General features: G+C 40.7%; 1 protein-coding gene across 2 annotated transcripts in view; it reads left to right on the forward strand.

The window, feature by feature from the left end:
• Nucleotides 1-27,440, forward strand: part of dock4b (dedicator of cytokinesis 4b) — a 141,334-nt gene that overhangs the window by 56,349 nt on the left and 57,545 nt on the right. For both annotated transcript variants that reach the window (XM_085385937.1, XM_085385938.1), the window contains exons 9-18: nt 3,760-3,841; nt 4,022-4,082; nt 4,194-4,326; nt 6,350-6,438; nt 17,619-17,744; nt 20,675-20,799; nt 21,338-21,500; nt 23,909-24,015; nt 26,082-26,235; nt 27,125-27,222. In XM_085385937.1, coding sequence (XP_085242063.1) covers nt 3,760-3,841; nt 4,022-4,082; nt 4,194-4,326; nt 6,350-6,438; nt 17,619-17,744; nt 20,675-20,799; nt 21,338-21,500; nt 23,909-24,015; nt 26,082-26,235; nt 27,125-27,222 — 1,138 coding nt within the window. The remainder of the gene's footprint in view (nt 1-3,759; nt 3,842-4,021; nt 4,083-4,193; nt 4,327-6,349; nt 6,439-17,618; nt 17,745-20,674; nt 20,800-21,337; nt 21,501-23,908; nt 24,016-26,081; nt 26,236-27,124; nt 27,223-27,440) is intronic.

Below are 27,440 nucleotides of genomic sequence, written 5' to 3' on the forward strand. Positions count from 1 at the left end.
CACCAAGATCGCACATCACAAACCGTCTTATACGCTCATATTTCGCTCCTCAGAAGTTGAATTTTACTTATATAAATGGTAAATGGCCTGTATTTATATAGTGCTTTTCTAGTCCCTAAGGACCCCAAAGCGCTTTACACATCCAGTCATCCACCCATTCACACACTGGTGATGGCAAGCTACATTGTAGCCACAGCCACCCTGGGGCGCACTGACAGAGGCGAGGCTGCCGAACACTGGCGCCACCGGGCCCTCTGACCACCACCAGTAGGCAACGGGTGAAGTGTCTTGCCCAAGGACACAACGACCGAGACTGTCCAAATATATATATATGGTTAATCCTTCAAGCTCGGGTCCTCTACCAGAGGCCTGGGAGCTTGAGGGTCCTACGCAGTATCTTAGCTGTTCCTAGGACTGCGCTCTTCTGGACAGAGATCTCCGATGTTGTTCCCGGCCTGAGACAATGTTAGCAGAACAAACTTTTATTAAATCAGCTCAGCTGAAAACATCCGACACTGGACATACTTAGCTTGACAAAGCTACCCCCTAATTCAGAGCAAGCTGGTGGCTCAGTCACAGTAAAAATAGGGCCAATTGTAACTTGTGGTGATTAAATGGTTGCCCAGAGCTTGAGGATGTTGCACACTTACAACCACTTTGATTACAAAGCAGTTGCAAAGGTCAGCTGATCGGAGGCAGCCTTTCTGTAAGCAGTCATCTGGACCTGGACTGATTGCAATCACTCTCAGAGAGATTCCTCTCTAATTTAGAAATGACAGATCGCCAACATGTTGCCATCAGTCTGAATGATTCTTTGTGGATGAGCATGAGGGGACTTGACTCAGCTGGCCGGTTGTACTCTGGTTATATTCCTATAGAACAGGATGTTGTTGAGTGCAAATGTAATGTAAAAGCAACAGATATGTGATTTTTAGATTTCTCACAGTTATTTGCTGCAACAATTAATTGCCTGAAACAGACTGCATGCAACTGCCAAGTTGACCTCATTTAATCGCAGACTGATATCAGACTGACTCTGTCTTATGGCAACATTTATGGCAGGTTTTAGGGACAGTGCTGGTATGATCAAGTGAGATAGGTTTATCCTTTTGGATAAAACCTATACTGACAAAGTATAATCCGCAATAAATCACAATTTATGTCATTCCGGCACGTCGCAAAATGCTAAAAATCGCAATAATATTATTTACTCTTGAGTGTTTTCAATGTGCCCTTTCATGATTTCTCAGCGCCACTTGCTATTCAGTGTTTAGATTACTTAAGGTCTAAGCTTTCCTCTTCTCCTTTGTTGTCGGGCTTTTAAAACGTATATTTTGATGTATTTATTTATTTAGTACCAACTTACAAGGTGGTGACAGTTCATTTATTTAGCAGTTAACACCTCAGTTGGAACACCCCCCTCCCCTTCCAGCCGTCCGCTCATTGGAAGAGCGCACAGCTCCTAATGCCATCATCGATATTAGGAGGGGGAACAGCAAGAGCCCAGAAGGGAGGGAAATCGGCCATTTACGTTATGTTAATGTGAGTGGTGATAGAGGGAGATAAGGTCCCACTGGGGGATGTTGGTCCCCTTGGCTCGGGCGATCAACACGCTGCAGCTGCGAGGCTGTGAGCTGGTGGCGAGGGAAGGGTGTTGAAAAGAAGGGAGACCTTGTTTGAGTCTGTGTTTGCAGGAGTGGCTGTTAATTGGCATTTGGGGTTTCAACAATAGAGCACTAATTAGGAAAAGCGGGCGCAAAGTCTCATGTCTAATGCATAGGAATCTGTCTCCATATGGCCGGATAAATGGCCTGGAAAGTTACAGAGGGCAGCTAATGAGGAACAACTGCATTCAAATCAAATTGGGCCTCAACTGGTTCCTTCCAGTATGGCTGAGAAAAGGAAAACTTTACTGAAGGAATACATTTATAAAAAATCATAAGCATTTGTATAATTAATAATCAGAAGCCTAATTAACTCAAACAAGAGCACCCACTGCCCTACATATACAAAACACAGAATTACAGTAAGAGAAGCTGCCTCTTATTTACATCACTGCAGAGCCCAAACAATTTTGAGCTTGTAGCAGGAGCTTTTAATACCTCTGACAGTTACAAAACATCCCAATCGATCGTATTTGTATGCACTGCGGTCAAGCTATATGTGATCTTTTGTGGCGTGTTCTGCTCTCGTTTGAATGAGCCTACTGTAGCGTGCTCTGCTAGCCGTGCCAATGACTTGGCTCATTGTCAGGCGTGGGTGCATTACAAGGTTTTCTCTCTGCTTATCGGAGGACTGTGAAAGTCACCTAACTGGATTAGCCCTCAGCTCGCCTGCCAGGATGAGAGGGGCCCAGTAGGATGCCTCCGCTGCCTCTTTTACACAGTGTATACGAGATATAAAGGACAAAGTACAAAGAGAATGAAAAGGCGATCAGTGTCTGTCCTTTCTGTCTTTTTGCGTGACATTCACTTAATTTCCCGCCTGAACAGAAATGGGCGTGAGGGGCATTTGAGGCAAGACTCGGAGACGGTTCATTCCAGATTATGAGGCAATTTTTTGGTTATGCAGAGTTCGTGTTCCACTGTGAGAGATATCTCACGAATTCCTTGAGGGGATTTCTTCAGCTTTGGCCCAAGGGTTCGCTCTGATTAAAAGTTGAAATGATTAGATGTTGGGAAAGTTTGATTTAATCATCAATGGCGTATAAATGTCCATAGACAGACGTAAGGTCGCCAAGAAACATTTGACCGCGAAAAAGTTCGTTCTTGAGTTTGAGTTTGTGGCCAGATGTAACGGAATTCCCTGTGGGTGTTCCCAAGACTTGGCAGTGATGAGAATTCCGTGAAAGGTCGTAGTGACCTTCAAATTTCACTTTTTTTTTTTTACCTCTTAGTTCTTGGCTATATGCCAGATTTTAACATCATCCATCTATCTATCAGGTTATGGGAGCAGACTAGCAGAGCTGCCCTCTCCCAAGCACACTTAGAGGTGTTGTCTCGCCAACATATCCTGGGCCATGACCTGGACTCCTCACCTATAAGGCACATAGGAGGCATTCTGCTCAGGCATCCCAACCACATCAACTGGCTCCTTTCAATAGGTCTCTACTCTGAGCCCTGTAAAAAAGACTGAGCTCCTCACCACAAATGCACATAAGAGATAAGGGCATTGCAGGAGCTTTATAACCTGAAATAGTATAAATTCTATATACAGTGTTTTTCACAAGTTTTCTTTTTCTCTCTTGGTCCTCAGCACAGCCCTGTGACAGCCAGAAGTTTTATGCCATCTAGTCTGGCAGTTATGATTGAGTTATGATTTTTTGATGAAAGCCTAGTAACTGTCTTTAAATGTGTCAGAGATAATCCATAATATGCAGCAAAGCACTTTCATTCAGCCACATGTGAATGTTCTTGTTAGATATTTTACAGGCATTCTGTTTTGGGGATTTTCTTCAGCATCTTTCTCCTAAACCTCTATCCCTCTGCCTCTGAACCCTTTCTGCCTGTTTTTCTTTTCCCTTTTCCCGCCTCATATTCTGTTTCACGCAGCTTCAGTGTGAAGTTTGAACTTTGAAGTGATTTCTCCAGTGCCCACTGTTCTGCACTTGACATTTTTTGACATAGTGTCTAATCTTTATTCTGTTTCTGTTAGCAAAAACTTGGATACTGTTGTTTACTGTGACACTCAGCCATCACTCCTGACCACATTTATCTCTGTGTGTGTTCCCTGTCTCTGTCTGTCCACTTACTTGTACAGTGAAAGGTTCTTTGTAAGGTTGAATAAGAGCGGGCTGCCCAAGTCACCAGAGAAGACAGAAAGACAATGCACGCTATTTGTGGTGAGTAGTTAACACGGAATTTTGTTAAAAAAGATTTACTGGGAGCAATTTAAGGCTATTTAAAGCTAACTTAACTCATGCACTGTTATGCTGAAAAATAAAAGCAGTGTCAGTGCTCTTCAGCTTGTTCACAGTAATTGGATCGGACGCTTAAATATGTTTTCCTGCATCGTTTGTCAGGATTTGGGAAGCAGTGATCTACGAAAAGATGTCTACATCGTTGTGCACATCATAAGAATAGGTAGGAGTAGTGATATTTCTTCTTTATTCTCCTGAGTACTACTCACGTTCTTAAAAATCTCTTTCATTTTCATACTGTTCTTACCGTGGATACCTTTGTGTGTCTGTGCAGGGAGGATGGGAGCAGGAGAGAAGAAGAACCAGTGCAACGTACAGTACAGGCGGCCGTTTGGCTGTGCTGTTGTTAGCATTGCCGATCTACTTACTGCTGACTCTAAGGATGACCACCTGCTAAAGGTTTATACGTAAGTGACTGTAAAGAACTATTATTTAGGAATTCTTCTTTCTTCTAAACACTGAACCAGTGCTAAAGTTTTGTTCAGCATGATGTGTCGTTTCCTTATTCATTTTCTTTCCAAAACTTTTTTGTTTTTGGAAAGCAGAAGTGATCACATATGCAGGTGAGGATGGAGTGCTAATTTCTCACTTACTGCTCACAAGACTGGTTAGCAAGCCACATGTATAGACTAAATGGATGCATTGCACAGACACCACCAAGTTTTTTTTGTATGTTAATCTACATAATACTTACCTGTGAATCATTCAGGCATAAAAAAACCCCCAAAACAAACAAACACTTGATTCAAGTGATGAATCAGTGTATTGTCCACGCATAGAAGACAAATTTAGCAAAGAACCAATTTTAAATTAGATTGTTATTCACTGTTACTTTAAAAAGTAAAAAAAGGAACACAAAATTCCTCCCATTTCTTTAATTAAATCAAAAAATTCTAAAGATGACACAATTTGAAAAGCATAAAAAGGTATTTTTGCTCCAAAAAGTTGATTACCTAAGAGCTATTAGTTGAAGGTTTTGCATGATATGCACAGTGTCCTCAAAAAATTTATGGAAACTGGACAAGTGCAGGACAAAATAAAGAGTGGCAGGGCTGAAAATCAATCTATAGCAGATGAACAACATGGAAGTCTCAAAGTTGCCATTCAGCCTTTTAAAAATCAGCAACACTGAAGCTCCAGCTGTGGTGTTTAAGGGTAATTTATTAAGCTAATGTAAGGCATTAAAAGCTTTACTGGGAAAAAGCGAGTGGGAGTCCTTTATCAAAGCACCTTATCAACAAGGCTGAAGCCCCCAGAAGTTGTATTAAAATATTCAGATGAACTGTAACTTAGTTTGATAGCATGTTTACATGATAGGGGTTAATGAAGGCTGACGGCAGCTGACATTTTTTACATACAGGTGAACAAGGGTGAGACTAAAGGAGGGGCATGGGGCGTACTAGACCGGATTTATTTCAAGGTTCAACTTTCAGATTGAAAGTGCACACTTAAAACACGTGAGAACAAAAACCCATAAAGCCTTCCAAGAAGACAGAGTAAAGATTCATTTTTTATGTCTGAGTTTAGATTGCATATATGTCTTATTTTATTTAACTATGACTGTGCTTGAGAGTATTCATATAATTTTGGATTTAAGAAAATATATTTTTTAAAAATATTATGTAATATGGGACATAAATGCAAAAGGGAAACGTATTCAAGTAATCTTTTAGGTAAGTAGTAGTCTGAGTACACGAACATTAATCTGGACCAACAAAATTATGCACCTTTCCTTTTACACTTTAGATGACTGCAGTCAAGTCTATGTGATTCTCTCAGGGATGAAAAGGCATCTGTTGACATAGTAGTTTGACCTAAATTATAGCAGCATCAGAGTAACTGGCCAAATGTACTTTGCTCACAAGAACATGCAGCCACTTTCTTCACACCTGAGGCAACAACAGGTTTTAGTTGGACTAGCATGAAAGTTGTGACCCAATTGTTTTGTGAGTTGAGTCCAGAAAAGACGTCATTGAAAAGCTGATTTTTTTTTTTTCTGTCATGCCACCGTTAAGCGTTAAATACACTCAACAAAAAGCAGCTTTTGGTCACATGTCACATATACAGTGAATTTCAAGAAAGTGGTTGGTCAGCGTAACAGAAACTCAGCTGCTTTTCAAGGGTAAAAGCACTTGTTACTTCAAACATTGTGGCTTGGATGGGAAGAGCAGTGATGATGCTATCAATTTCCAACAGCAAGCTTTTTCTACAGAGTGGGTTCATGGAGTTTCAAAGAGAGGTGTGCCTTTTTCACAAATGAAGAATTAATGCAAAAAATGCTTCTTGTTATATGAAGTGTAGGATTCAGCAGTTTTGGTTTTGCTCGGCCTAAGCACCATCAATCCTGACTCACTTTCAAGGATATTTACCGGACTCTTTCTGGAGCATTTGTGCAAATCTGCAGTAATTTTCTTTTTGTGTGTGTCCCAGGTGTAACACTGAGAGCGAATGGTCCCAGATCCATGAGAACATCATCAAAAAGGCCAATTCTAGGTACAACTTGTCTGGATCCAACACTGGTGAGAACCCCATTTGCTTAACTCATTGCTTTTAATTTCTCACACCTACACAATCATGTAGGTGGTTTAAGCCATCAGACAACAGGGGTGGGAGGGGTTCAGCACTGCATGTGAAGTTCATCATGTTCCGATGACAAAATGAGCAGCGCAGTTGCACATCTTGCCATGTATTACTCAGTTTCCGGTCATTCTCAGTAGCTATCATGTGGGAGTTAAGTTCTTTTCTGTGGGAGTGGATTAGTCCTTACATTTCTGTGTCTGCAGGGAATCTATGTATTCAGCTAGTTTGTATTAATAGCTCAAATTTCATCATGCTGATCAGCAGAATCAGTGGTCTCCCATAGCAACAAGTTGGTGGAAAATGAGAATGTTCAGTCTTTCAAAAACATGATCGCTCTGCAATGCGATCAATACTTTGGTGGACTCTAGATTAATACTGATGCAGTCATTAAGGTGCTAGTTACATTTTGCTTGAAGAAGAAACTTGTTGATTGATTACAGTGAGGGGAGCGTGAAAAGGGGTGCAAACTGTGAAGCAAGAGGGCATAAGCACAAATTAAACAGAGCTGGCTAATTTGCAGCTGCTTGCATCAGTGTGTACAAACAGCTCTTGGCAGTCATGGACTGCTCATCAGAAGTTTCCGTTATGTAGCCGAGAAGCTCCAGGAGGCCGCTACTTTCTCAGTGAAAATAAACACTATGCGTGTTTCCATCTCCTAACGCCTGCTTATACGTTATATATGGAAATATGGAAACGAGATCCAATCTGCTGAGTCAGCACCCCATTCCACCTGCCCTCAGAGAACCAATAATTGCTCAAGGTGAGAATAATCCCGTACAGGCGAGAAGAGGATGCTGTGACACGAAATCACTTAACACCTTCTGCATGATCCGAGCCGTGTTTTTATTTAATTTTTTTTATTTTTTAACACCAACAACAAAAGTTGTCCCTCTAAAATGAGTACTGTTTAATTTCTCTTAGTACAAAAATATGAATATTGAGCAAGCATTTCATTCTTTTAGCTACTTACTTTGGTTTTCTAATCTCATATTGATCTCTATAACAGCTTTTATTTTCTACTCACTACTCCTGCTTCTCCTGACTGGTCATATTATCATAGATAACTCCCAGCCACGCACAGAGATCAGATTTAATAACAGATTATGCGCACTGATAATGTTCTGTATTGTTGCTGTTCAACTTCCACAACCTTTTGGCAGTTATCACTGCAGATGCGGCACAAGCTTCTTGATGCCTGCTGGATAAATGTGACATTTTCATCTTTACCTTTTGCTTTTTTCTGTAATCAGGGGCAATTATTCGCACTCATTGGTAAACACATTGTTACTGGCAGAAGACAGCGTGTTGCCTGACTTTGCAGGGTTCTCTCAAAACATATCCGTCATGTAAGTGTTTGCTCGAGGCTTTCTTTTGACAGCAATATGCAAAGCACACAGACGCACTCACACAAGCACGTGCAAGTGAATGATTTTAGAGTTCAGTCCCCTGTTTTGGCTGCAGTGCAAAGTTTATCACAAACGCTTGAGTATTAGCTGTTGAATTGCTGTCAGATGAAGACACTGATGGAGCTGTGCGGCTGATTAGCCTCAGTGTTTTTTCTTTCAAAGGGTATTAGAGGAGGGCTGCAGGGTTTTTTCTTTTTTTTTTAATGCTGGCATGCATAATTAAAGTCTGTTTGTTCCAAAATTACATTTCTGCCACTTAACTCACTGTGACATTGATCTTATGAAACAGAAGAGGGAAAAAACCCCTTTAATCACAACATAGAGGTAATAATTTAAGTATTAAAGATAATGAGCTCTGGATATTAAGTGTCATTTATTAATTTACTTTGCTTAGATGGTGCTCTTTTTAACTACTATCTCTGTAATTGCATGTCTTTCACTCACACACCTGCCTTTAAGACTAATGCTCTGGTGACAGGTTTTAACAGCAGTTAAAAAGATATACCTAATAAAGTAGCCAGCGAGTGTATACTTAGTATATTAATGTGTGGAGCAACAACTTTGAATGTAACACAACATATTCCAGGAAGCAGTCCAGTTGCAGTGATTTCTTTCTTTCTGGGCTCCTTCTACATTCAAAGAATTATACAGAGCATCACTCACAACAGATTTCACTGGGGCATATCCTCATCTAAAAAGTCAATTCCTCCCAGAAGGCAATTATTCTGCCGCGGAGCGACATTGCAGAATAGATAACAGAACAGAGTTGCGTGCCAGGCTGCACGCAACTCTGTGAAAACTGGAGGGAATGTTTCATCTTCTTAGTGTGTCCCTGTAAAAGCAACCATACACGAGCTATGGAATGTCACGCTGTATTTATCATGGACCCGTTGTTCTTTTCAATATTTTCTGTCAAATATATACTGCTACATTAATGAATGCCCATATCAAACATGCTTATTGTTTAAAGTAATAGTAATTAGAGGTGGGTTTTGATAATCGATTCATCGGTTAAAATCGATTCTGGCTTGGATAACGTGATATCGATTCATTAAAATCCTGAATTGATTTTTTTAATATAAATTTATTTTGCCCGAATCTCAGTTTCGACAACCACCAAACAGCTAAAACAGTAAATGAGAGCAGGTACACGGATTCTGCACAAAGACGTAAACACAAAGCGCGGACCCGCCGACTGATCAGAATCAGTGAGATGTGGCCTTTCTCACCCGACGGCACGGACACGGTCGGGGCTGAAAGCCGACAGCTCGCTGATTCTGATGTTTCGGTGGGTCCGCGCTTTGTGTTTACGTCTTTGTGCAGAATCCGTGTACCTGCTCTCATTCTAGAGCTGTTAGTTTGATCGCTCTCCAAACAATATTGACCGAAAAGAAAAAGCAAAAGCAAAAGAAGATCCAAACTAAGCTTCACATAAACATCGTCATGAATTCCCTCTTACTTTTGCTGTTTTGCTTCCACCATGATAAAATCACACTACATGCACAGCTCTCTCTCTCTCTCTCTCTGTATACTTCAAGAACAGTTTCCCGTCTAAAAATCTGTTTTCTTCATTATTCGCTTGCTTGTTACGCACAAGTCTACCGTTGTTTACAGCGCTGCTGGCCGCTGTTTTTTCCCCTTTTACTTACTTCCGAAAAGAAAACCTAATTTCTGCCGTTCAATAGGCTACTGAACAAATTTAAACTTTTTAAATTTATGCAAAACGCTTAGCTGTGTCTCTAATAAAATCCCAGGCCAGGAAAATCACCTTCATGTTTTTCTGTGTTTTATCTTCAGCTACTTTGACACAAAGGCATCTGCGGTGATGCTCACACCTTTGATAAAGTCTTGCGAGTGTCAGCTTCCTTTTTATAGATACAAAAATATGTTAATGTACTGATCTGAATTATAATATTTCTGACTGTCTGAGGCAAAATTTCACAGATTCAAATTGAATTGAATCGAATCGAATCGAATTGAATCAAATCGTGGATCGAATCGATTCGGGGCCTTGTGAATCGGAATCAAAGCGATTCTAGAAATCAGTGACGATACCCAGCCCTAATAGTAATACAATCTCATTATTACAAGTAGCATTTACAAGGTATCCCTTTAATACTGTAAAAATCATTTTGTTTATGTGGGGCAACCAATCAAAAGAAGGATTTATTAAAGGCAGAGGATGGAAAACAGCTTCTTTTCTGACAGTGGATGAACTGAGGATGAACCTTGTGTAAGTTAAGGTGTAAGGATCATGCGAAGCCACTGTTCTAGAAAGCACGACAGTAAAAACACGGCGTTGAAAATGAGCATAATAGATCCCCTTTAAGAACTACAGTTTATTACACTTAGTGTCAGGAGGGCAATTAAAACAAGTGTGCTGCAGAGTGAGATACACATAATGTGGATTTGTGTGCATGTTTATATATTTGTGCACGATTCCGTGTGTGTGTGTGTGTGTGTGTGTGTGTGTGTGTGTGTGTGTGTGTGTGTGTGTGTGCGGATCATGATTTGTGTCTCACTGTGTTTTTCTCCTTTAAAACTGAACTGGCAGTATGCCAGAAGTCTCTTATTAGCAGCCAATTAGCAAGGGGGAAGATGAATACACTGCCCCGAAAAATAAGAAGAACACCAGGCTGTTTTCTGCAGTAAAGTGGAAGAGAGACGGGAAGACTTGGAGACTTATTTTGTTCTCCTAGAGCCTAATGAGTATTTTTTTTACCTGTGTGTTTCAGGGTCGGCCGTGCTTTTTGGGTAATTGAATTCAAAAGACAAGAGAGGGTACTGATGAACAAAGATTTTGTTTGCGTGTACCCAGTAACCTGTAAGAGGGATTTCATAAGAATCTGGCTCTGTGTGAGTCAGGTCAGGTAGATAATTCAGCTCCCACCTCCACACTGCGAGCGTAGGCAGTGACAGAAGAGGCTGCGACGACTCAACTGTTTTTGTTTTTGCAGCTTTTTTATATTTATTTATTTATTTTTTTAATTTTTTGTGAAGAGGCAGGTCCGGTGGGCTGAGGGCAGCAAAGGTTGAGAGTGATTTTGTTATACTCAGCAACGTGTACCATTCAGGAATAGTAATTTGGCCCCGCAATAGCCTTTAAAGCCTGACTGTGTGTGTGTTCGTTTATATGAGCCCAAGACTGAATCAGATTTGGCAGATTAGGGTATAAAAAAGAAAAAGATAAAAAAAAGGTCTCCCCTGAACTAAAGAGGACTCTCCTTTTCATTTCTGACTAAGCCATTGTGCCCCAATGAACACACTATTGATGGACTGTATTATTTTTGAATTATTTTGACCAGAAGACCAAGTAATGTATTATGCAGTGAGATTGATGGGTCAGGGAGGTTTACAGCCTAAAGCCAGCGCATTCAAAGTCACGAAGGGCACTCTCTTTCAACCTGGCTAGATCACCATGGTAACAATATGGGAACTAAAATAGCTAGCTATATACTAGCTATAAAGAATCTTTTTCTGGGGTAGTGTGTTTATGCATACGGACCTCTCAAACCAAACTGGTTTTATTTATATAGTGCCAAATCGCAAAAACATTTGCCTCATAGGTCCTCATAGACACTACAATAATATAGAGAAAACCCCAACAATCAGACAGCCACTGATGAGTGACCACTTGGTGACAGCGGGAAGGAAAAACTCCCTTTTAATAGGAAGAATACCGGTCCCTCAAATGACCGCAGGGGCAGCCATCTGCAGGACCATTGTGAATGAGGGGAGGGCGACAGGACAAAAGATACACTGTGGAAGAGAGCCAGAGATTAACAATAAGTAATGATATAATGGAAAGTGGTGTATAAACACAGAGTGTATCCATAACTATGTTGTAAGTAAGATCATGAATGAGGCTGTGCAGTTGCAATAACATGCTGTCAGGAATTTCCATGCATTAAGTAAAATGAACTTACTGCACAACGCTAACACTAAAGTCTCTCTCTCTCTCTCTCTCTCTCTCTCTCTCTCTCTCTCTCTCTCTCTCTCTCTATATATATATATATATATATATATATATATATATATATATATATATATATATATATATATATATATATATATATATATAGAGAGAGAGAGATATAGAGATATAGAGATATATATATATATATATATATATAGAGAGAGAGAGAGAGAGAGATTATTACAGAGAAATGGCTCTTTCCAAAATAAAAGCTATACTATACGCTTCTTCTGGGCTATATTCTCAGCAGCATATTGTAGCGGGTCAGGGCTGTTCGGGGTTCTGTTTGTACAGTTATGTTTTGTTTATGTTGCCATAGTGACGGGTGACGCCCTCTCGCTGCGACGGTGTGTCCTTCCGGGGTCAGAGGGCGCCCTGTGTGTTGTTGTTGTTGTTGCTGTGCGGTTGCCGCGCTGAGCAGTTAGCTAGCGGCAGTGTTCTTTTGCAGATGTCAATAAACGGCTGTGCTCCCTGGCTAGCTCACGGGAAGAAAGACTAAACGACACCTCCGTCTCCTCCTTGTCTGAGCTCGCCACATTGGTGTCAGAAGTGGGATGATGGTGGCACCCCATGTTCTGACCCGAGTGACTTTTCCCCCGCCGGTCGTGACCGGCCGGTGCGCCAAAAGAAGGCACCTGGATATTTGCAGGACTTTGTGTGGGGTAATGGGGTCGTCGGGGACAACTGACCCCTTAGGTGGGGGCTATGTAGCGGGTCAGGGCTGTCCGGGGTTCTGTTTGTACAGTTATGTTTTGTTTATGTTGCCATAGTGACGGGTGACGCCCTCTCGCTGCGACGGTGTGTCCTTCCGGGGTCAGAGGGCGCCCTGTGTGTTGTTGTTGTTGTTGCTGTGCGGTTGCCGCGCTGAGCAGTTAGCTAGCGGCAGTGTTCTTCTGCAGATGTCAATAAACGGCGGTGCTCCCTGGCTAGCTAACGGGAAGCAAGACCAAACGACACCTCCGTCTCCTCCTTGTCTGAGCTCGCTACAATATTAAACATATCAGGTCCCCATAAGGAGAATCATGTGCTAACGGCTGTCTAAATGACTCGGGTAAAGTTTGTAGCATGCATGTGTGTTGTTTTTGTCTACTTCCACTTGTCTTTGCACTAGGATGATGTCGGTGTAAATGTGCAGTCATATTCGTTGTGTTCCCACTAGTGCTGTCAGCGTTAATCTCGTTGAAATGACGTTAACGCCACAACACGGCAAATTTCCGTTAACGAGCTACCCCTGATCGCCCCGTGCTTAGACGGCCAACGAGTTAACGAGCTAACTGCGCTAACACACTAGTTCCCACCCATGTAATTGAGCATTGCGTGGCACATCCAACATACTGTTTTACTTTAGTCCATGACGCGCTTACCTTCAGAGTCATACATCACATGAAAACCAAAATAATTCCAAACGCTAGATCTGAATGAGGGTGGGGGAGGTTCAATTTGCCATGTTACAAGGAGAGCTTAACTTCTGTCTCGCTAGCTTGCCCTGCACTCTTCCTTCTGACGATGCTGTCTGTGTTGAGCGCTCAGTGGATCTGCGCTCGACAGTGCAGCCTAGGCGGAGTAGTCGAACGCAGATTCAACACAGACAGCATCGTCAGAAGGAAAGTTGATAAAATAAATTACAAATTTTGTATTGTTCATACATATGCGTACCGAACCGAAAGCACTGTATCGAACGGTTCAATATCGATACGAGTATTGTTGCACCCCTAATATATATGTATATATACATATATATGTATATATACCAAACGACACCTAATATATATGTATATATACATATATATTATATATGTGTATATGTGTGTATATATATATATATGTGTGTATATATATATATGTGTGTATATATATATATATGTGTGTATGTGTGTGTGTATATATATATATATATATATGTGTGTGTATATGTATGTGTGTATATGTGTATGTATATGTGTATATATCTATATATCTATATATCAGAAAATCTTTAATGAATTGGTTAATTTCACTTGGCCAAGTATTTTTGTTGTTGTTGTTTTTTAAACTTCATTATGAAAACTGATTGGTCTTGTTTAGCATCATTTTTAAACATATCGAGTTTGAAGCTCTAATGTGCAGCTATAATGTGAGAGATTAGCAATAGATTCATATTTGAACTACATTCATCACATTTGCTCAGGACCTGTGCTGTAATTTGCCAGAACCTTCATATGTCTCCCCAACCTGTTCCCTCTGTTTGAAATGAGTAGGTTCTTTTTGTGCTGAAGAAGAGTCAAACAACCTCTTTTTTATGAACATGCCTGAATCAAAAGCCCAGGTTAACAAAGAAAGCTGACTGACCATTTGTGGTTACCTCTGACTGGGTTTTAGGATTTGTCCATTCAGCAAATGAAAAGAAGATCTGTCTACGTCAAACTTTTGTATTGTGCCCTAGGCTGTGCATTTATACATAGGTCTATGTTTTTTTGTTTTGTTTTGTTTTGTTGTTGTTGTTGTTGTTACATACAAAGCGGAAAATACAATATGCTTGGTCGAAGTGAAATTAAGACTGACTTGAGTTCAGTTTTACAATAATAAAGCAATTACAGTAATTTTCAGTTGTAATGAAAAATCTAAAGCCCCTTTCACATGTGCTCTGCAGCCCCGAGTAAGCCAGCCAACAGAGGAACATGTGGGAACACAAATAGAAGGCAGTATTTATCTATTTCACTGCTTCCTGATACAAAGTCAGTAGATTGCACTGATGGTCAAAAGCACAGCTAATATTCCTGTGCTTTGACCTGTAACGTACCCTGTATTTCCACTAGCATGAATGCATCGGAAGTAGACTCTTCGTGATGTGCGCCACAGATGAACTTCACGCAACTTTGAATAAGGTTGTGTGAAGTTCATGTGTGAAACAGCTTAGCTGCGAATTTTAAGGGAAAAAGTTGCATTACTCCTGCAATCTATATTTGTATTGATACCCGTCTGTAGTAACAGCACTGACTGGTTTTGTCTACAAATTCACCAACTCACTGTTACACTTGGTAGACAGCTAAAGCAAAAGTAAGATACAGTAATGGATGCAAGTGATGACCTGTTTAAATGTGTGTGTATGTGACTGTTTGGTTTTCATACATGCAACTGTCACTTATCTCTGGTATCATTTTAGTTATGTGGTTTACAAGTTTCGTCTACTGTAATAAAATGGGTTGTCACTTTTTGATTACGCTGTTATCTCAGCGATACAACATTGCTCACTGTTTACTGTTTGGAACAGGATTATGATGCAATGATATTATAATATGCTGAAATCCTATATTGAATGCTATCATTATCTTATTTATAGGCCTGACAGTGGCTCTGCAGCTTGTCCACAGTGACATAGAGCAAAAGTGAGATGCAAATGCTTAACTAAGGGTTTAAAAACCAAACTCAGATCTCAGATAGAACCCAAACTTCTGAGATTTGAAACACAAATTGAGAAATTTCTCCACAAATAGTGACGTAGTTGCAGCAGCGTGGCAGTTTAACATAAAAATGTCGCTTGACAAGTTTGCTTTATATCTATGAGTATAACCAGAATATAACCAGCTAAGTACAAGGTTGGAAAGAGACACATTGCAGTGAGTTGCAATTGTCAACACAGTCCGACACCTGAATTAAACTTTTGAAGAGAATCTGCATAGATCCTACGACGTAGCCTGTGCAAGTGGCAAACACCACTTGTGACTGCACTGATGGTGACATTTGGATACGTTTCTAGGAGGGTGCATGTCATGTGCATGTTACATTGGAGGGTTTCAGAATGGTTTGTGGTTATAGTGTACCTGCAGCACAGATTTAACACTAAAGCATAAATCCACTGGGACTCGGATTGATTGCAATGTGTGAACAACCTGTCTGTATGTATGATTTATAGGGCAGTTATTTCCAGTGTGTCTGAGAGTGATTGCACTCAATCTGCGTCAGACTGCAATTGTTTGGAGGCAGGTTGCTTCCCACCAGGCGACCTGTACACTTGTGATTGAAAATGGTCAACGGAGGTTAGAGGAGTTGCATGCTCAGCCTCTACAGTCAGTTTACCAATGCAAAAAAAGAGTTCAGTGCAGTTGTGGTGCAACCACTGATTGTTCTTAGTTACAAGGAAGTTATCGTCCTATTTTTACGCTAGCGTGACTGAACCATTAGGCATGCTAATCTGGTGAACACTAATTTTTAAAGTTTGTTCAGGTAAGAATGAGCTGAAAGTACTAGAAAATAGTAAGTAATTTAATTGTGTTAAAATAGAATGCACAATGAACTGACATATCGAAAGAACAGCTACACTTTTTAAGGAGGTTGAGAGGTTTTAATGTTTCATCTGAAATGATGACTCTCTTTTATAAAAGTTTTATTGAATCTGTTTTAACTTTCTGTATCATTGCTTGGTACGGTAGTATGTCCATGGATAATAAGACCAGACTTAACAATCTGGTTAAAGTGGCGGGCAAGATTTCAGGGAGGTCTCAGGTCCAGCTTGTGGACTTTTATAACAGGCAGGTGCTGAGGAAGGCAACTTCTGTCCTGTTGTGTTCAGATCATCCTCTCTTTAACGATTTTCAACTGCTTCCATCAGGTCGTCGTTATAAAATGACTGCAGTGAAGACAAAGCGACACAAATTGTCATTTGTACCTAGTGCTATTATCTTAATTAACAACACTAAATTGTAAGTGTTGTTGCCATTGCACATTGCACTTTTTTCGATGGAATATCTAGGTTGTTTTATCAGGCTTATATTATATTATAGTATTTTTTTAATGAGTGTACGTGATGTGTTGGCTGTATGTTTGTTGTTTGTTTTGACATACTGCGAATCAATTTCCCATCAGGGACAATAAAGTTACCATTGACCATTGACGCTGAAAGCTTTTGCCTTGCTGTACTGTCATATGTGGCCTTTGAAAATTACCCAGAAGACACCGTTTTAGAACCTGTTTAAATAGGCTTCACGTAGGCACTTTCTACAGGTAACATTATCACAGACGCAACATACATATTTTATGCTTTCAACGTGCTATTCATCTCTTGTACTTCTTCTTCTTTTTCTCTGCTTCTGTAAGGTAGTGTAGTCCAGTGTGTCTCTACCCAGTTTGCAAACAAGTCACGTCTCTTTGTTGACTCTCATTGACTCAAACCTCTTACAGCTAATGAACCATTTCACCACTGCCTCCCAACTTTCCCCGAAACACGCACAACAATAATAATTGTTGTCGTCGTCTCGTCTCCTGCATATTCCCTTGCTGTGAGGCTGTTTATGTAGCTGCTTCTCTGGACAGGCAGAGACATCAAGGCGATGCGTTTTGAGCTCTAAATACAAGCTGACGCTTTAATTTAGCTCTGCTGACATTTGGAGTTATTGCATAAGGATATTGAACTGAGACGACAGCCATCATGTAGGATTTCCTCTTAATAAAAAAAGAGCTGCGGGGTGACTCGCAGACTGTTTGCATTACTTGTTTATATATGTGTGGGTGTCTGCTTGCTTTCTATACATGTAAGTGTCATCACTGACAGGTGTAATGGTTTGCAAATCCAGTCTGCTGGAATAAAACTTGAGATGTGCTCTTGTGAACGTGCTATTTTCGTCCAGCCTTAAAGTTGCTAACTGTATATGGTTTGGAATATGGTTGTTATATATTTTGAGCTTTGGTGAGGGGTAAGAGATGATAAATTGATGAGAACATGATATTTCATTAATGAATGTTATCACTCTCTGATTTTTAGGTCTGGCAGTGGCTTTGCAGCTCCTCCATGGGGATATAGATCAACTAAGACGGGAGTACATGGTCCTTTTCACCCGTGGTGTGTCAATCACCAGGAAACTGGGCTTCTCTGATGTCATCATGCCAGGTAGGATACCACAAACCAACATTACTTTGTAGGTCTCAAAGCAGTTGTTGTCAAAGTGGGGCCGGGGGACTAATAGTCATGGTGTTGTGGAAAAATAAGTGCGCTGTGTCATTTAAAAAGGGCACATTTACAGTTGGGGGCAATTTACCTCTATAAAGCAAGATAACTGTGTCCATTACTCACTTCACGTTGTCTTTGGGTCAGTAGAAGCGCTTATTTGATGTGACACATCACATCAGTCTCTCATATAATCGCTCATTTCCCTCAGGGTGCAATGAACCATTTGTTGTGTAGCTTTGCTTATCGGCTGAGTCAAAACTAACTAAGAATTGTGTTTTTATTCTTATTTCGTTTTACTGCTGTTTTTCTGATCACGGGTGACAGAAGGGTCGTCTGTCGTTCCATTCATACACTCTTTATTTTCACGTTGAGTGGCTGTAATCCCTCAAAGCTAGCATTGAGCAAGGGGTCGAGAGTTTATTACAGCGAGAGCAGAGCTCACACGTATGTAGACTGTCATATACACACCAATGTCCGAGTCATCAGACAGTATTAGGCTGTTTAGCAGACAGCCAGGCCATAGCTGGATGATTTGAACAGTGCCCCCCACCTTATTATGACAGAGGGGTTTTTACTGAGCACCTGCGCCTCCTAATGTTTTTTTCTGTCACACATAAACTGCTGCTGCTATTGGTAAAAACATATTTATTGTCTGTAAATACGGGGTTCCAATAACTATTGCACAGCCAGCAGGTGTGGGTAGACCTAATGCGTCCTATCATACGTCAATGTTTGTTACATAAAGTTTTAGCTGACAGACTTGAGGCTGTTAACAGTATATTTTTTTTGTTTTGGTACTCTGTTTTGTATTGTATTTGTTGGCCTGTCTCAAAATTATTATAGTTATTCTTATTATAGTTGTCGTGTTTACACCCAACATCTCTGCCTACTGCATGAATCGAGAGATATTTGAATTCCACCCTCACAAAGATGAATCATGCTGTTAAAGGTAGAGAGATGACACTTGGCTGCTTCTGTAAATGCACCTCGGGCTTAGCTGAATTGGGTCTTATCGCCTGGGTACCAAATACACAGCCACATGTTTATATGTACACACGCCCGGGGAAAAGTAGGGAAGGAAACTACTGGCTGAATTAGCTCTCTGAGGCAGCTGAACATAAGGGGACTTTTTCAACAGAAAAGCTGATGTCTTAAAAAAGCTAGATATGCTGTCTGGTCACACAGATATAGAGGAACCACATACTGTGGGCCCCCCCAGCGCCTCGCTAACAAAGATTTATGTACACCATCTCCTTTGTCTTTTTCTGGCTACCGGTACAAACCCTTAACGCTGAGTGCTCTCACCCTTTCTGCTTGTGCAAGTCTGCCCATGGGCAAAGGAGCAAAGGAGACTGCCTTTCCTCCTTTTTCCTCTTATTTCTCATTCCACGTTTTGTGTGCGATCTTTCCTCTCATTTTCTTTGTCACACACAAACAGACTCTTTTCTCCGTCCAGCTGCTCCCCCCACCGTCTCCACTTCCCCTTTTCCCATTGTACATTAAAAAAAAAAGTGTTCCTGTCGACCTTCCTGTGCTCTTTGTGTGTATGTGTGTGAGTGTGTACATATACTTGTATGTATAACGTTGGGGTGAATGTATATAGTCGAAATCATCATGAAGAAGAAGAAGAGTGTAGCGGTCTGATTAAGAGTAGATAATAAGTGCTAACTCTAATGATAGACACGACCACTGAAACCTGCCGAAGTTATTTGTCAAACCACATACATTTTTTTTCTTACTTACCCAGCACACTTTGCATTTATACTCCCCCACCACAGGAAACCGTATATGAATGGCTGCAGTCATTGAACAGCTGCAGTTATAACAAAGACAAAGATTATTTCTTCCTCAGATTATTTTCCCAGATTGCAGCACATGAGAAGCACAGAAAAGGCTGCATTTGTTGCAGGGTTGTTTATAAGTCAGATTTTTTAGCTTGAAGTCATACTGAACAATGATTATGCTCCCAAACAGTATGAATATGCACAGTTACCGTAAGCTTATGTCCTGGGATAGATTGATTAATAGGAAAGAGTGAGGGTTCTGTTCCAATTTGAATACACGTACATTATTTATTCATTTGTGCGATTTGTGTTTGTGAATCGTTTCATGTGCTGTCCTTGCTTCTGAGCCCTGGGGGTTGTGGCCCCCATGAAGGATAAAAAATAAATAAATAAAACTCAGAAATCATTAAAAAGCAAACAGAATAGCAATTATTAAATATCTGAAAAAAAAGAAAGAACAAAACCCCCCCAGAATTAATACCTTCAGGCTTCCCCCCCCAAGTAAAATATTAAATACTGCTCACCTGTTCAGACATATAAGAGTAATAAGAAAATGGTATAACTGGTTGAAAGCCCAGTACATGTATTCAACCTCACGAGTCGATAATTCTTTGCTTTAACAAACAAAATCCACATCCTCCCCCTTTTACCCCCTGTTTTGACCTTTGTCAGGCTCAACCACAATGACAGTTTGACATGTTAAAATGTTATAACAATTACTATTTTCTTTTCTCGATTACTTAAAAATGCCAGTGTCCCCATCTCACACACGCACGCACGCACACGCACGCACGCACGCATGCACGCACACACACACGCGCACACACACACACACACACACACACACACACACACACACACACACACACACACACACACACACACACAAAGAGCAGTCTTTAATTGTTGAACATTCTGACAGCCAGATGTCATATTTCATGTCACCAGAAAATATATCATCAAATGCCACCTAATGTAAACGCTGTCCACCCCTGCCAGGAGGAATTACGCAGAGAATCTGCAGCGCTCTCATTAATAATGCTAGCTCATGTGCATAATCAATGCTTTGTTGCCTCTTTCCTGCAGGAGTGATGAGAAACGACCTTTACATCACACTGGAGAAAGGAGAGTTTGAGAAGGGGGGGAAGAGCGTGGCGAGGAATGTAGAGATCACCGTGTATGTGCTGGATATTGATGGACAGATCCTAAAGGTGAACACTGCTTTTGTGTCTTACTTAGCAAATATAAACAGTTTTGTTGCTAGACACAACAACTAAGGCTAATAGATTTAAATCCCTAACCAGTTGCACACTATTAAGGGAAAAAAAAAGCGTCTTTTTTGGAGCAAATCTCTTCATTTAAGCATTGCTGACCCAGATGAGGGCTAAGTGTCTCTCTAGTGTGTTGCCCATTTCTGGTGCAGCACTGTGACAGTCTGCCTCTGTGGTTTCCTGCACAGCCTAGGCCTTGGACAGAAAATAGAGTCAAATATAACCCTGCTGTCACTGCTGCTGCCACTACATGGCACGCAACCCCCATCCAAAACACATAAACACAAATGTAAACCTTGTCTTCCTCACTGTATTGCCTTTTGTTGGCTCTGGAAGGTTTACAACACATTTCGAGCTGATATATTAATTCACAGTGTCCTTTTCGGTCTGCCTCGCCCTTGAGGCCATTCTCTTTTCTGACTTTTCTGTTGTTGTTTGGGAAACGTTAATATAATATAACATTCTTTATATCTTTCAGGGTCATGTGACAGCTGGCTCAGGTGAACCAAGTGTGGATGAGTACCATTCCTTGGTGTTGTATCACAACAACAGTCCCCGCTGGGGTGACCAGATCAAGCTCCCTATTCCGGTCGACATGTTTCGGGGGTCGCACGTCCGCTTTGAGTTTCGACATTGCTCCAGTAAGTGAAAATAGGTTTGTCGTTTATTTATTCAGGAAAGGTTAAGCGACCACATTTTTGGCAAGTTTTCGCACATTTTAATACACCGTCGGCTTGTGGTGTGAATGCGTGAGGAGCTGCATTCTTCACAGCTGAATACCTTGGGAAGTTGAAGATAAAGACCAGACATCCTGCACTGACTCCACTGTGCCCTGCAATTCCAGGCACATCACTGATAAACCTTTGAAAGAAGTATTCATTTTCCTTGCTTGCTTCAACCTACCAGCCCTCCAGCCTTGTGCCCACTCCACATAGACGGTGTCCAAGTGTTTAAGCTCTTTTTTTCGACTTTGGTACTGATACTAGTTTGTCCAACTTCTCATTTCCTAATGAGACAAAACTTTAATTATAATCAAAGTATGCCTCACTCCCTCTCACATTCTTTCTGTGCTTTGGGGAGAAGGCCGGGTCTCTTCTCTCATAACAAGTCGATATTATTATGCCAAGCCGTGAGGCTGTGTGGCTGTGTGCAGCAGATATAGTAACCTTATTACTGCTGGCAGTGCTAGTATTCCCACCTAAAGGCTGCCTATTAAGATCCCAATTTAAGCCTGTGGTGACACCAAACTGAGGAGGCCATATTACACATGTTATAAGGGCTTCCAAATTCGGGGGCAACCTGCCTGCAAAATTCTGATTAGCACACACTCTCATTTTCAGTTAAGGCTTAATGGAAGGTTTGGTTTTCTGACTATGCCTTTAACTGCTAATTTGTTTTTGAACTCATTATTATCCAGTGTTGCTTCTAAATGGGGCTAATAGGAACAATAAGGACCTGCCAGTATAAGCTGTGCAATGCTTTATTAACTGGTTGTTTATACAGTACAATTCTGAACCAGTTGAATCAATTTACAAGAGAAGCTGTACCTTTTATGAATAAAACGGCATGTTACTGCGTGTGGGTCTTGCACTTATTTTTCTATTAATAATGTGAATTATTAAGCAGTTCCTTCCATTATAGAGCCTCAAAACTGCCATGTTTGGACTCTTTACAAAAAGGCAACCTGAGATAATTACAAACTGCGGCCACAAGAAGGCTGTAATTTAAAGGATGTTGCAAACAAGCAGTAACTTATAGTGGATGAATACTGTTTTATATATAACAAGAGTGACTGCTTTAACTTTGTTTTTTTAATTGATATTGCTTTTTAGATTTCACCGGGTTAGCAGTACTTGCCTTGATTGTCCCAATGAAGTGGCACTGCAGTGGCATAATGGTACCAGCAATCATTCAGGACGCAAAGTTAGGCTCAGGTCCAACATCAGCCAATGCTGATGCCCTTATACTTAGCATAGGGTACCTGGGCAGTGGTTTAGCCTGCCTCCATTACTGCTGCACGGCTACAAGCCACTTTATAACCCGTCTCCACTTTAACTTCTCATTGTCATGGCATATATGACTGGACTGATGGCCTATCTGTTAAATTTTGTTGTTGTACTCCCCTTATCCATGATCCAAGCTGCAGATAGAACTAAAAATGTTATTTTGATTGCAATGGTAATTAGTGGTCTTTGTGAGTAGAAAACCTGAATAACAAGCCAGAGAGAAATGAGACAACAGTTTCTAGTTTGATGCATTAAAAACGTATTTCTCTTGGGAAAGACAACACACACAAACATACAAACTCACAACAGACTAGTAGACACTGTTAAATAAATCACTGGTGTTGCAATAAAAGGAAATAGAAACTTTCCATGCTCCGCTTTTGCTTCCCGCTGTGCACGCATTAACATTTCACTGCTAAGGCAGCAGATAAATCAGATTACATGTGTTCATACTGCAAATTATGCCCAGAACTTTCAGATAAAGCTTCCCACATTAATGAAATCCTCAAAAGAGTAAATCAACTTAAAACCCCCCAAAAAACAACAACTTTTTGCTTAGTTACCTCACATCCTACCGTTATGCAAGTGTGATTAAAGGGGTAGTGAATTTCCGAGTACAGGTGAGGTGTCCTTTAGATTTTCCTGTTATTAAAAAAAAAAAAAAAAAAAAATTACATCACGTTTCAAAATTAAAATGAATTGCCTTACATATGCAAAGCTCAGGTTTTATATATTTAAACCTCTGTTGTTTACCCTATATCAACCAATGCTCTTGATGTTTGATTGTGCTAAAATGAGCAGGAGCATGCACTTCGTTTGCACATCTTTGCACTTGCATACCCACTGATTGGCACCTTCAGCAGTCAAAGGTTACTCACAGAGCCTTTGAATAAATACTTTTCTTCTCCCTGGAAACATACTAAGAATTCAACATATTAATTTGCTGCTGTTAAGTCTAAAAAAGAAAGCATTTTTGTTTTGACGCAGTCTGGGCTGTTCTATTTTTGGACTCAATATCACGTCCATGTGTTGTTGTTTGACAGCTAAAGACAAGGGAGAGAAGAAACTGTTTGGCTACTCCTTTGTTCCTCTGATGCAAGAGGACGGAAGGACTCTGCCAGATGGCACCCATGAGCTCATTATCCATAAGGTAAGACCTGCATACCCTCACCATCTACTGTAGGCTTTGACTGGGGGGGGAGTACCAAATCAATTTTAACCTCTTCTTGGCAGGATATTCGTTTTTGGCTTATATATAGTGTATATAGTTTTTACTGCAGAAACCTTCACAGTGTTGTGTAGGTTCATCTAAGATTGTGATATCTTAAAAAAAAGATATCATCTCATGTCCATCAGTAGATTGTAGCTTAGCCGTGATCTTAACTGAACCTGTTGATTGTTTTGCATCTCACAGGTGCTGTCAAGGATAATTTGGATGGGATTGTGCCCTGTATATGATTACGTGAATCATTGTCTCTAAATGGCAAATTGTGAGAGTCTTTTATGATACAGTTAAGAGCCACCGGCCACCAAACAGCTCGCATCACTCAATTACAGGGTTGCACGCCAGCGAGTAATGTCCGCTTACATAACATTGCCAAGCTGTGAGGTTGAATTTAACCAGGCGTAAGTGTTGCTGTATTTCTGTTTGTTAGTCTGCATCTCTTTATTTAGATTCACCTTTTCTCCCTACGTTTTAAGCGACTCACAGGTTTGTCGTATCAAAGGTCTGAAACAAGTAAAATGACCAGTATCCCCAGTTAAAAGCTGCTGCAATGCTGTCTTGGGTGTAATTCGGAATAATTGCAGACTAGATGCTTTTCCTCAGCTGCAGGCGAAGGGTGTGTCCAGTTCTGTGGAAGGAAAAGAAACATGAGTGCATTCATGCATTTTATTGGCAGTAAGGGGTCCAAAAATATGATGTATTTATTCTATGATTATCTATGGTTTAGTTCAACAGTGTATAAACACAAAGAAAAATGCTATTTTCTTTGTACTTTTTCATGTCAGGTTGCAAGATTTAGTCTTACCAAACCCCAGGTTTTGAGCCTGCTGGTTTTAGTGGACTGCTTTCTTTTTCCTGTGTGTCTCCACCATAGAGGGGGGTAAAGGCCCATTGTAATGCCAGATGAAAGTTGCTGAAAAGCTCAATGAAACTGCATGGCCTAGTTTCTCCTCAGGCCTAAAATAGACACACAGGAGCAGTCCAAACTCTTTGGTAGCTTTGGAGCTCAAACAGCTTCAGATGTAGGACTGCATGTTAAATCCATAACACAAGACAATCTAATTTCAGTCAAGACCTCTTCAGTAAAAAGAAGACTGTCTTTTGTTTTTTTACCTTCATAAACAGTAATTTATCTATGCCTCTGTTTAAGCAATTTCCCCACATAAGAGGGTGAGGAAGGAGAGCAGCAACAAGATTCTTGGTACCAAGCAGACCAGGCCTTAATGACAACAGATATAACAGTGGAATCAGACACAACATGAAAAGAAGGGTCTGATTCAGAGGTTGGTTGCAAAGGAGCTTGCAGAGGCAGTTGGTGAAGTCACACATATTGCTTCAACAGTTGGGGGTTTCTGATGGTTCAGAGATTTACAAGGAAAGCTAATAACACTTTTGTTCGGAAACGAGCCTATTTCTAACTTCAATATATGACAGGATGATTAGCCACCATGAGGATCAACTTCTCCTTTATTTTGATGTTGGATGACAAGTTAAAGAGCAACCACCTACCTCTCACAAAATATTTACAGACATGATTAGGCCCTGAAACGAGCACTGAAGCTTTTGAATAGACAAAAATGTAAACTATTTACTATTGCAAGTAAAGCAAAGCGATGGATCTGCTGGTCAGTTATCGGGCAATACAGGTCATTACTTAGTTCAAATGAATGCAAAGAAGGAGTATTAAAGCCTGAAAAGATGCCTGTGTGAATCCTCCTTACTCATCCTTTCAGGCTCAATATGACTGATGTAGATTCCACCCAAGATCTTTGATGTGGTATGCCCAAATATTATCTTTTTGAAAAGTAATTAGAAAAATCATCCACCTTTTCCTGTATCTCCCCTCGTTCTCTGTTTTTAATCGGACACACTGAGGGTTCAAATGCCAGTTTGAACCCTCAGTGTTGCATTCTTCTGCTCTTGTCCAAAACATATGCCAGTGGCAGCTCAAAAAAGTTGTGCTTTATTTTTTTTGCTTGGTTTCCTTGCAGTGCGAGGAGAACACCAGCTTGGCTGACTGTTCACGCTACCTGAAGCAGCCGTTCTCCAAGCCCAACCTGCCGTCTAACAATCAGACGCTGAAAGGAACCAAGGAATCTTTCTGGATCACCAGCTTCCTCTGCTCCACCAAGCTCACGCAGAACGGTAAACAAGACTCAGGCATCGACATTTGGGTCGCTTGCCTGCTGAACTGTTTTTGGCCGCCACACTTTTACAGATTTTAATTGGGAGTTTAGTTGTGCAGCACTTCACTAGCTGGTTCTGTGTACTTCTATAGATCAGCGAGTGTTACAAAGAATGCAATCAGGGCTTCAAAAGAGGCTGAAGAAAATGTAGAAATGCCATATGTTAAGGGAAGTCAAAGAGATGGGTTCTGTGCAAGTGTTGAACTGATGTTCCCCTCCCTAGTGCGCGAACAAACCAGTGAATATGCAAGGTGGTAGGAACGGCTTCTGATCTGCAAAACTCACTAATGAACTAATAAGTCCTTATGCTTTTGGGTTTGGGATTTCAGCATGGCTAGAAGACTAAGTCAGTGTTTGAATAGAAACTTTAAAGTTACAAGCATAATTCAGTTGCAACGCTCTTTGTTTATTTATCTTTTGAGATGCATTTTAAGACAACCAAAATCAGTAATGTAACAACACAAACAGAATTTTGAGTCTAAAATTGCAAAAAGACATTTCAGGTTCAACAGAGACAGCTAAAAGACTTTCTTCTTGAAGCTTATGTTTTATTCATGCGTATGTCTGGGGAATCCTGCACAGGAAAATGACTTTTTATCTCCCTCATCCTGCTGCACTTGAAAATGTCATCATTTGTTTGGATACGTTGGGGGCTTTGGGGCTATAATTGAAGGGCCTGATGATGCTTTGTGATGTGAGATGCACGCAGCTCTCATAATCCTCATAATCCTGTGTTGTTGTTGTTGTTGTTTTTTTTTTTGATCTTGATCTTGATCATCTTGATCTTGTCACTGTTTGTAAGTCATGTGTCTTTTTGCATCTTACCCCTCCTTGTTGTCTTCCTTCAGGTGATATGCTGGACCTGTTGAAGTGGCGAGCCCACCCTGAGAGGATCAACGACAGCTTATCAAAGCTGAAGGAGATCGATGGCTCGGAGATTGTCAAAGTAGGCCAGCAGACAGACTCTCGTCCATGATTTGGCCCTGCCTTTTCTTGCCTTGTTCAATTCAATTCAATTTTATTTATATAAAAGTGCCAAATCACAACAACAGTCACCTCAAGGCGCTTTATATTGTACAGTAAAGCTCACTGTTAAGAATGAAGTGTCACTGTTTTATTTCAATCAAAATGTATTTAAAGTTCAGGTTGAGGAAATGAAAGCCT

This window comes from Rhamphochromis longiceps, linkage group LG17 (assembly GCF_057381845.1).
Source record: "Rhamphochromis longiceps isolate RC_006_pf linkage group LG17, R_longiceps_female_GT1.1, whole genome shotgun sequence".
Taxonomy (NCBI): domain Eukaryota; kingdom Metazoa; phylum Chordata; class Actinopteri; order Cichliformes; family Cichlidae; genus Rhamphochromis; species Rhamphochromis longiceps.